The 11,747-nt window shown below is 35.1% G+C and overlaps 1 protein-coding gene across 1 annotated transcript; it reads left to right on the top strand.

Annotated features, from left to right (window-relative positions):
- The first annotated feature begins 4,470 nt into the window (after nucleotides 1-4,470).
- Nucleotides 4,471-8,901, top strand: LOC100368647 (acetylcholine receptor subunit alpha-like). The gene is made up of 5 exons (XM_078013024.2): nucleotides 4,471-4,644; nucleotides 4,814-4,858; nucleotides 5,251-5,360; nucleotides 5,942-7,082; nucleotides 7,191-8,901. Exons 1-5 carry the CDS (start codon nucleotides 4,471-4,473, stop codon nucleotides 7,314-7,316), a joined length of 1,596 nt encoding a protein of 531 aa, XP_077869150.1. The 3' UTR covers nucleotides 7,317-8,901.
- Nucleotides 8,902-11,747: the final 2,846 nt, after the last annotated feature.

Raw genomic sequence — 11,747 nt, forward strand, 5'->3', positions numbered from 1 at the left:
CTTCTATCTATGTTACATCGTAGTAGGAAAATAATCATTGTGTATACCCATATATTGAATATTTCATTCCCCAAAATAAGGATGTAATTTGAACTCACTAACCAAATATATATTTTCAGTGATTTGCATATTATTAAATAATTACTACTTTCATTTTATATGGAAGGATACCAATTATAATTGCCGGCTAGATTATTGAATTAACGGAACATATGGATGGTAATGCACCCTACTGCTTTTTATTGTCAAGTTCGATCGTATGCACTTTAGCAGTATTGAATTACACCTACAACTTACGGTTGTTTTGTCAGATTCAAACATCCAAGAATGAAGGACGTTTATTGAATTATCCTAACCACACACGATACGGACTCGTTTCAACATAAATATAATTCGGTGTTAGTGTTGTTATACACTTGACGTAGATTATCACTTTCAAAATTAAAACAATAAAGTATCTGAAACATCATAAATCAGTTTGGTTCAATGTTTTATCTAACATACCTTTATTTTAAAGTGGTAAAGATTTATTCTTATAGGGCGGTGGTCGTCGCGCAGCGCGTGTTTGAGTTTCACGTAAACAAATCATGTCTTTTTCACTCGTTGTATACGTCGCTATGAGTCCCATATCAAACAGGACGCGACGCAACTACCACCGTTGTTTAATACCTATACAACACAATAGCGATAACAGTTCGCTATTACTGTACAAAGCGTACGGAGGGGGAGAGCGGCAAAAATAATTCCATTTACGATGAATGATATATTTTTTTTGCATATTATATTTTGTATTGAAAATTCGGTTTGGTATGGCACTAGTGATAAAATAAATATGGCTACTTAACTTAATATAGAAAATCACTAAATCCAAAGACAAATGATTGATTTTCTAAATTGACGTGTATTATATTTCATGTCGTGCGATTTCAGTTAACGAACACTCAATATTGGTTATTTGTATTTAATATTCAAATTAGTTGAATGAATAGCGATTAACAGCTACGTAAAAACGTTTATTTATTTATTTATTTATTTATTTATTTATTTATTTATTTATTTATTTATTTATTTATTTATTTATTTATTTATTTATTTATTTATTTATTTATTTATTTATTTATTTATTTATAATGAATGTATAAAGGTCTAGTACGACGGTGTTGGAATGTTATTCTGGGATGTGTACGTTGCCTTTGAGCGATATCATTTCATTGTGCACACACGATTTAATTTGGCTTCTCACCATATGTGAACTTATTACCACTTTGTATTGTGTATTTCAGCTGCTGTTTGCATATCAGAATATTTGTAACCAAACATATTTGTGAATATTCAGAAATTCTATGACTTTAATCAAATATTTGCGGGAATGAAAAAAAAATGTTGGTCACATCAATATTATTTTTTTCCGTCACTCATCGAGAGGTATAATACAATTAATTTATTGAAAGTTATATTATTGATATCTCAATTTAGTAACTAATTGTGAGACTGGTAATTAATTATGGCAATATTACAAAATGTCATGGCAACGTATACAGGAAAACAAAGCTTCTGGACATAATATGTCCATATTTTAGTAGAGCATTTAGAAAAATATTAAACAGTTTTTAGTTTGAGAAGTTGTGCATTCGGAGAATGTGGATTTGTTATACTTGTCCTCCCTGACATAGCAGTGTATTTTACAATCACAGAAAATATCATGAAATAGTATTGTATATCACGGCATCTCATTATGTAAGTTCTAAATGTAAATTGCATCGGTTTTTAATCTTCCATAACACTGCAAACCGTTGAACGTGTTTGGACGGATGTGCTTACTGTACATATTTTCCATTACTGATCTATTATCAGACTGTACGAAACTATGTACGGTCACTTTTATGACATTTCTAAAATACGTACACCCCTTTTGGTCCAGGTAATACATACAATATCAACTGCGGGTGCTAGATATCTTCTTTTAAAAATGTATTTCGGGGTCCGTTTCTGATTTAACTACGCCGGTACCCCCTGTACATCACCGTAAATTAGCGTCCTTTGTATTGCCGCATACATGAACAATGGCATTCTTTCAAAGATATACAAGCTATTTATTTGATTTTGCTACGGTTAAAACTCTCTCGTTTTCACCTCTGTCACGCAATCTTAGATATTATTGAGAGTGGTTTAGAGATCTTCACGTGCTGTAAGGTACAATCCATCTTTGTATGAGCAGAGGAACCGTGATTCCAGATAGTGGTTCTAATTGCAGATAATCGTATTACAAACTGCGACATAAGTCAGAATTGCATTGAAACCCATAAACCAACCCTTTTCAAGAATTAAGCTTAATTACAAGATTTAATTTTAGTTTCGTCATGAATAAGAGAAGTGTATGGCCAGGCGACAGTTTCTAGTATTGACTGACATCCCTAACCTGACCATTTTACTTGCTGCCAGTTTAACTTGAACGCTATATAATTGCTGGTATTACATTGAATTTGTGAGTGACCGTGATTTAATTAATTTCAATACTAACAAAAGAGTGTCAAATTATTATTGACAGAAGCTGTATGAGAAATTATTTTCAATATGTCTCTATTGTTAATAATTTGTCGTCACCATAGTGACGTAGGATACAATCCAATTAAAATTAGATTTTATAATTTTCTGACTGCGAACGTCCAAAGATCTGAACAACCCGGCCTCCATAGAAGATCTCGTTCATGAGATCTCAAATAACCAGAGTGGTCAACCAACCAGAGAACACTGGCGGGTCCAGAAATTCGGTAACGGGCGCCCCTATTGACGTGGCCGAAAGAGACCTCTGTCGGGCTGGGTTTGTCAATTGATTTGTCAATTTTTTTTGCGTGTTGAGCGCCCTCCCTGGCGCACCTCCCCCTAAATTCGCGAGTGAGAGAAGGCCTTTTATACAGTTATTATGCCATTTGTGTGCAAGCGTCATAGTCCAACCATGGATATATATATATATATATATATATATATATATATATATATATATATATATATATATATATATATATATATATATATATAGACTTTTCCGATTGCATATTGAAGTTTACGAAAGTTGAACGAGAAAGTACACGTGTCTACACAATCATTCCACCTGCAAAAAATTTTGCGTTTGTCCAATTGCTGCTATACAACTATACACAAAATACACACCCTAGTACAAGTTGTATCAAGTGGTTTTGAAGTCGTTCCAATATGACTGATTGATACATGTACTAATATTAGTGTTACTGTCACGTGATGTTTCCGGTAGAAATGTATTGTAATATATGATTCCTTTTATACCGGAGTAATTAGTGTGGTAAGCAAATAACACCGAATAAACGGCAAGGTAAAGACTACGTCTATTTATAGTAAATACGTACTGCGTGCGTGACTCGAACCGGCGCTCGCGTACGGCACCTAATCGCCTAGCTTCACGCCACTACACGTCTTCCCCTCGGCCACCGGGCATCCCCAAAAAAGATGCTTAATAACCGAGCTTATTACGTGCAGAGAACATGAAACCCTCACTATAATTAGACGTAGTCTTTACCTTGCCGTTTATTCGGTGTCATTTGCTTACTTTACTTCCTATGTCGACATCAACTATGAGTTTAAAATTATTTCTCAGTACTTATTCACTGTTATAATGCTGTACCATTACTTTCACCATCCTACTACAGCCAGATCTGAAGGACTTTGCCGCATTCTGGCCACGCTGTGTGGCACGGATCACGTGGACGGGTTTCATGTTTCATGTTTCATGTATAGTATCTATGTATCTATGTTAATCACTTAATTTAAAAGTTATTTTCCATAACACTGTGTTGTTATTATACGCGGTGCATTATAGTTATTTTACAGTGTGACTATTGCGTTCAGATAATTTATTGAGTGATAGTTTAACATTTCTTTTTACTGTCAACGATCAATACAAAAATGCTAATAACTCGACGGTCTTGATATTATTAATTAATTTTCCGTAGTTGGCAGTAGCTTTCGAGTAATTGTGATATGTGATTTCATTAGCACATTGTATATTAGTAATTTGAATGGTATTTATTGAATGCACTCACATCAATATCGAATGTCAAATTATTAATTAAAAAAACAGAACACTTTTTCCCTAATAATGGATCAGCAGAAGCGCTAGACAATACAGTCAAAACTATATTTTTTTGTTTAGATTTTTTTCCTTCAATGATTTTTATTAAATGTGTATGGGCTATTTTATTTTCAATGTTTAGAAGCCGTTGTTTGCAAACTACAGAAATAAATCCACAGCAACGAGTACGATATTATAATGGTTGATTCATAGAGTGGATAACACAAATTCCGTACTATATACACAATGCAATAGAATGAGTATTTCCGACATAAACTGTCAAACATGAACATGAAAGTTGTTAATATACGTCACACATGGTGTATATATCCACCCCATCTCACGATTTCAAATACAATACCAGTATGGTGATCAATTTCCGAGTATTTCCATTCACAGCTACCGATGGAGCTGAAGAGGAAAAACGTCTACAAGAAGATCTTTTCCGAAATTATAATAAACATGTGCGACCAGTAAGGAATATTTCGGATACAGTGGTACTAAGCATCGGCCTCTCAATTACACAGTTGTTAGATGTGGTGAGTTTTGCACATATTGCGGCGCAGTCTGTACAGTATGAATTGCGAAAGTCCAATCACGTGACTGCCTTGTGATCATATATGGCAATGTGGTGCCACACTCTACACTACGAGTTGTGAGCGCCCGATCACGTGTTTGACTAAATTCTTTTTTTTAAATTCATACTAGGACGAAAAGAATCAAATCATCACCACTGGCGTGTGGATGAACCAGGTTAGTCTCTCTTTTCGTCTTCTCTATTTCGATAACGTAAACTTGAAGAACGCAAATAATGTAAATCTATTGTGGGACCCATTTCTGATTGGGTCACTGGAATACAACGTGATCTGATTGGCCGACGTTGATCTCTTCTCAGCTGTCGACTCTTGTTTGATCAACCACTCAACCACCATCACTTTTGTGATGATATCACAACCACCCTGGTTACCATGGATGCACGCTTTTTTTTAGAATTACTTTGTATTCTCCAGCAACTTGTCATCTCACAATTTGTTGAGTGCTTATTGCGCGGTCAGACATAATCACCATAACATAACCACCATGATCAATATGTGAACATAATACTGACATATACTACATATTATAATCATTCTTTAATTTGCAAGTATTGGATCGATTACCGATTGTCATGGAATTCTTCAAACTATGGGGGAATGGACAATGTTATCATACCTTTTGACTGGGTATGGTATCCCGACATCGTTTTGGATAACAGGTACGTACACTTATTACATAGTTTTGGATAACAGGTACGTACACTTATTACGTATTTCTTGATAACAGGTACGTACACTTATTACATAATTCGAAATAACAAGTACGTACACTTATTACATAGTTCGGAATAACAGGTACGTACACTTATTACATAATTCGGAATGACAGGTACGTACACTTATTACATAGTTCGGAATAACAGGTACGTACACTTATTACATAGTTCCGAATAACAGGTACGTACACTTATTACATAATTCGGAATAACAGGTACGTACACTTATTACATATATAGTTCCGAATAACAGGTACGTACACTTATTACATAGTTCTGAATAACAGGTACGTACACTTATTAGATAGTTCTGAATAACAGGTACGTACACTTATTACATAGTTCTGAATAACAGGTACGTACACTTATTACATAGTTCTGAATAACAGGTACGTACACTTATTACATAGTTCTGAATAACAGGTACGTACACTTATTACATAGTTCTGAATAACAGGTACGTACACTGTGGTGTGTAACGTTTATCCATCTCATCGTCTTTCGTATTTTTTTTTCTCTTCCAGTGCTGATGGTAATTACGAACTACCGCGTTGGAAATATACCACCGTATATTCTGACGGCACAGTCTGGGTAACGCCGCCAGGGGTCCTAAAAAGCCCCTGTGCGATCGATGTGCAATATTTCCCGTTCGATATTCAAGAATGTCATATGTCATTCGGCCCGTGGGAATTCACGGCAGTGGAATTACGACTGACGCCAGTGGAAGATTTCGTAGTCATTGAAAACTACGTTAAAAACGTGGAATGGGAGCTGGCGAATTCTTCTGTGTTGGAAATATACGAACAGAACGAGTGTTGCCCCGAGGACGCCTATAGCGTCGTGCTATATACCTTAGTTTTACGTCGGCGTCCGCTGTTCTACGTACTGAACATCCTTGTACCGTGTTTAGTGATGTCAATGTTAACGCTTGTAGTGTTCTACTTGCCGTCGGACTGCGGGGAAAAGATGACACTCAGTATATCGGTTCTGTTGGCATTATCCGTTTTTAATTTGCTCATATTTGACATAATGCCACCGACTTCTGATACAACACCACTTATTGGGAAATATTTACTTTTCAATATGGGACTAGTAATGCTATCTATCATGTTTTCTGTCATTGTATTAAACTTGCATCATCGGAGCATGAGAACGTGCCGGATGCCACAATGGGTGCGACGGTTCTTTTTGTATAAACTACCCACCTATGTGTGCTTAATGCCATACCCGTTCGATGCCAACAAACTACGAAATGATTACGTAATGAGCGGAGAAGACGACGCACTTACCGTTGCGCCAAATGTGCGACATTCAAATCTTCGCTTAAGTAGCTTGACAGGCAGTGATAATATGGGATATTTAGACGAAAAAGATACATTACACTTTAAGAATGACAATCGGAATTTAAGGACACTTTCTGGGAAGGTGATCGCGAACAGTAGAAGGAAAGTCTGTCCGACTGTTCGCTCCACTAGTGTGCATTTAGACAAGTCTTGTCAGACCAATGCCACCATTCCGCTGGACCCGGGAGATTATTCCGATGAATTCCGAACCAATCTGAGCAACCACGAAGCGTTCATTAATTCACACCTTCTTCAAAACAAAATATCACAAGAACTGGAGTTTGTTACACGAAGATTGAAATTTGATGATTGGGATTTTGAGGTACGTGGGCAGATTGTTGTCATGTGATATAGTTGTTGGTGACGATTTTTTTTTTGAAAATTGAATTATTCAACATTTGCTGCCAATTGACAGATTCATCTTTTTCAGGTGAGAGAAGAATGGAAATTCGTTGCCATGGTAACAGACAGGGTCTGTCTGATTATGTTTTTCATCATAGCTGCATCCGGCACCTGTGCCATTTTATTGAGTGCACCAAATATATCGGCCACGTAATCTGAACACCACAACAAGAAGACAATATATACGGTGTACTGAAAGGACATAGCAGAGTAACGTTTACCTATTGAGTAATCAACATATATCATATCGTAACACGGATAGACGTTACATGTTATATAAAATCAATCTTTCAATCAATCATACATGAAACGTCTACATAAATAACACGTTTGACTCTAACGTGTAAATATTTGAAATATTTATTTATTTGAAATTATCATATTATAAGTTCATTCAACTGATGTTTCATTTATATATACCCAAGATACGGTTTATCATTACACTGTGTACTGAAGGGCGCCATATATCGATTGAAGAACTAGAATTCAATGAGAGGCGGTCTGGTATTTCACTCAGGTGTAGAGTTATGTTTCCCGTCATCACCCCACCTAGTTTACACTATTTACACTGTTACACAGAACTCCTATTAATGTTGCTTTCGCATTGTGAGTAGTACACCATACTACATGATACATCATCCTACACAATACATTGAAAGTCGATCATTGAAGTCAGGTTAGATACATTTAGATATCCAGTGTGGCAGTTAAAAAGCCGATGCAAATATTTGTCGTGAGAAACAGACAATTTAAGCGAAAAAATAACAGATAGTTCATGTTACTTTCTCACAAAAGAGCGCAAATCAAGACCAGCTATTTGAACTCACAAAATAGTGCAATATTTACAAGTGAAAGTCATTTAACCATAGTATACATGTTTTTAAATGAAATCTAAGCTTATTAATATACACACACATTATGTTCAATTAGGATTTTAAAAAGCTGTTCAATTTGAAAATATATGATAATATTTAGTTAATCAATCATTATGCAAATTATCAATACGTAAATATTGGTTGCGTAATATCATAATTTCTATTATTGAATATAAAAAAACATTCAGGTACAGAAAACAAATTGTCGCACATATTTAGCGAGATATAAATGATAGTATTGACGTTACAATATGTATTTAGTAACAATTCATTTGTTTTGTAATGAAGGATAAGTAGGCAATAGGTAAAACCTACTCAAAATAACCCCAATCTACGAAAGTTGTGTTTACAAATTTACTTAAGTATACAAAAGATAGTAGAATTATGAAGTGAAACAAAACAACAAACTTGAACGACATTCAGAAATACATGTTATATGCCTCACCACACTTTCTAAATATTATGCAAACACACAACGTATTTTACGTGCGTCGTATAGGCAGTCGCACTGCGGATGCGCATGCGCAGTGACAGGCCGACAAGAACCGATCGTTCGCACCCGAAAAAATGACGCTTTTCGCTGCTGTTAATTGTTATTAGTTAGACATGCATGTGCCCCTGTTAATAAATCAATGTATGTGCTATCCAGATAAGTCAGCTATATGGATGACGTCACGTAGATTCCAGGAATTGCACCAGAGAATCATGTGACACTATTGTTTACGTTGTTTACATTAATAATCTGTCTTTTATTTTCTATTGTAAATTTAATTCAGTAGAAAAGGTCAAATAATTCCAATAATATTCATGTATTGTATTTGTATTTGCATTACTGTGTATTGTATAAAGCTACGAATGGTTTTATATATGGATTTGTTTTTGTGTGACTACTCCACTCCATTCCATATGTGATGTGACAAACAATATGATATGATTATGTGTACATTATTTCAAATATCTAATAACTGTTCATTTAATATGTTTGGCTATATAGTATTCTGATATACAAACAGCAGCTGAAATATTAATACAAATATGTGAACAAATGTCAAACAGATATTAACATGAATTTTGCACAACTACCTCTGTCAACCAATAGTTTGCGAACGTAATTAACACATAATTTATTATTATTAACGTAACTAAAGGGAATGGAGACATAAGACACAAATAACTGGATAAAACCACATGCACCAGCTACGGTGCTTGTACATTTTCACTTGAAATTGTGCAAAATATGATCCAGTAATCTGTCACAGAGGGCGCTGTACCATAATTACAAATTTGGAATGTTGATGCAGTATGTTTGAAGTGCTCTACTTAAATTAGATACTGAAAGTGTACAGCTTTATGACATCTCAATTCAAGATTTGACAGTTTATTGACGGATTTCATAAAAGTAATGGTATAATTCAAATTACTAGTTTCTTATACGATACATAAATTAACTCTGGCATATTTAGGCTATTTATTGAACAATGACGTATTATGATTTGAAATATTACCACCGTTATACGTGATGTTATTTTAGTCAAAGTAAATAGACTCGTAAATCAGAATTAGTAAAAAATATTCCCGATCATTCCTACCCTGTTTATTTATTCAAGGAGGTTCATCAAAATCATTTACAGACTGGCATGAGTATTGCGTCAAGTAAGAGTAGTATGAATTAATATAACTCCATGAGTTGACGCAGAATATACACTGTACTGACAGTAACACAGTCAAAGATAAACACAACTCCGTGAGATTGCGTGGGTGACAGGACTGAGAAAACTATATATGCTCAGACCAGTAATAAATCAGTTAATGGGCTGAGACAAATGGTGTCATCAAGGCAATTGATTATGTTGGTAAAGGCTGTGTTTACAACATCCTCGATTTTGTGTGGTAATTAAGAACACAAGCTATCGTTTAGTTTCAGGGATCACGGTGACATAGCGTCATATTTGACAAATAGAGTCTGTTTCCAGACAAAATAACTTGGCGTAGACAAGACCCCCCTTCTTTCTGCGAAAAGGTCATTCAATAGCACTGAAAGTAGCAGCGAATGGCGTGGGTTCTCTATAGTTACCTCTGATGTTATTTCCACGTATTTTTATCTCAGCGTATATCGCACTGTAAAACAGCCTTAAAGATATCATCCCAGAGTAAGTACTCGTAAAATTCCAAAGGCGATCATAAAACGTTTCTGGTTTGTGTAATACAATCAAATTGCCCAAATAGTATGAACGTAAATTTCTGAAAAATAATTGTGATATAACAATATAATCCACTACAGCTTTTTCAGTGCTGTTTCGAGTCAAAATTTGTGTCTAATTGTGGTATTTTATCAGTCGCCTAATTTAGCATCAACAACATATACAACAAACAATGGTCAACTCATTAATAATTACAGTGAATGTGATTGCCGATATGCATATACCATATGAATGCAGTGAGTCAGTGAATAATAGACTGTCTCTGATTGGCTACCAAAGCTCATCACCTGATGGCAAGACCAATCAGAAGGCAGCTTGTTTGTTGACATTTTTGTTATTTGGCGTAGCAAATTATGTTATAATTTATGCAAATTATATTATTAATTATTATGCAAATTATGTTCTGCATAAATGCTTCGGCTCAGCTGTATACCGTTTCAAATACAATCGCTAGTCAGTGGTATTTTTTTAAAAGTTTTGAGAACCAAAAAAAATATAATTTCCTTGAAAAATGATGCCAAACGCGTTTTATATATTTTTGAATTAGAATTATATAATCCCCAACAAGATTTAAGTTCTATGTTTTAAGTTTATCAAATAATGGTTTCGAATTTATACATTAAATGTTTATTTGTATCAACAAAACTTCTTCTAAAAACAGATAACAAACATTTCCCAATTCTGTCGTATGTGGCCCACCGGAACTTATCGGTGGGCAAAAACGTTTTTTCTGGCCGAATATCGATAGAATGACAACATACCGATTCTTAAATTGGCCTCTGCCGTAGAACACAGCATGACGGGTTAATGTTAAACAATCACTACGTCATTACGAGGTTGATGTGTCATACTATTACAGGATGCGCCTATATGAGTGCAAATCACTACAGTCATCGCTTTCAATGCTAGGGACAATTCTGTTACCAAATACGGGAATGACTGAGCGTTTATTCAGAATAATCACCGGTTATATTAGTACCTTCCATGGTCATATGAACTTGTGTCGGTGCCTGTAATATTGACGCGTAAACAGAGTGAATATCCGAGAAGAACAATGGGCGTACTGCTTGTAATAGAGTTGTTCTGTATGCCTTGCAACTTACGCTTGTTAAAAAGAAATCAACACTATATCGAAAAGTACATTGTACTCGTAACTTTATCGCTGCCTGTTTTTACTTGTTGGACTCAATATAATAGGTCGGTTCACAGCATAGTACCTATGCGTTAAATCGAGAAATATAGCATAATATGTATAAAAAATGACACAACTAGATATAGTAATCCAAAGATGGAAACTGGTTTTCACTTTCCTTTATGAACGTTGTGTTTAACGACGTGTACCTCGAGGCCAGCTTAGTAACAAGGGAAACAGTTGAGCGCCACCACGAAGTGAGGTTTGGTATATATTTCACTTTGCTCTTCCACATTGGTGGAGCTGGAACATTTCACCGCCATCCCATTGTAATGATACGTAAGTGCTTTAATGACAAGTGAATACGGCAATAACTA

Source organism: Saccoglossus kowalevskii, chromosome 10 (genome assembly GCF_978046115.1).
Source record: "Saccoglossus kowalevskii chromosome 10, keSacKowa6.1, whole genome shotgun sequence".
NCBI classification, from domain to species: Eukaryota; Metazoa; Hemichordata; class Enteropneusta; family Harrimaniidae; genus Saccoglossus; species Saccoglossus kowalevskii.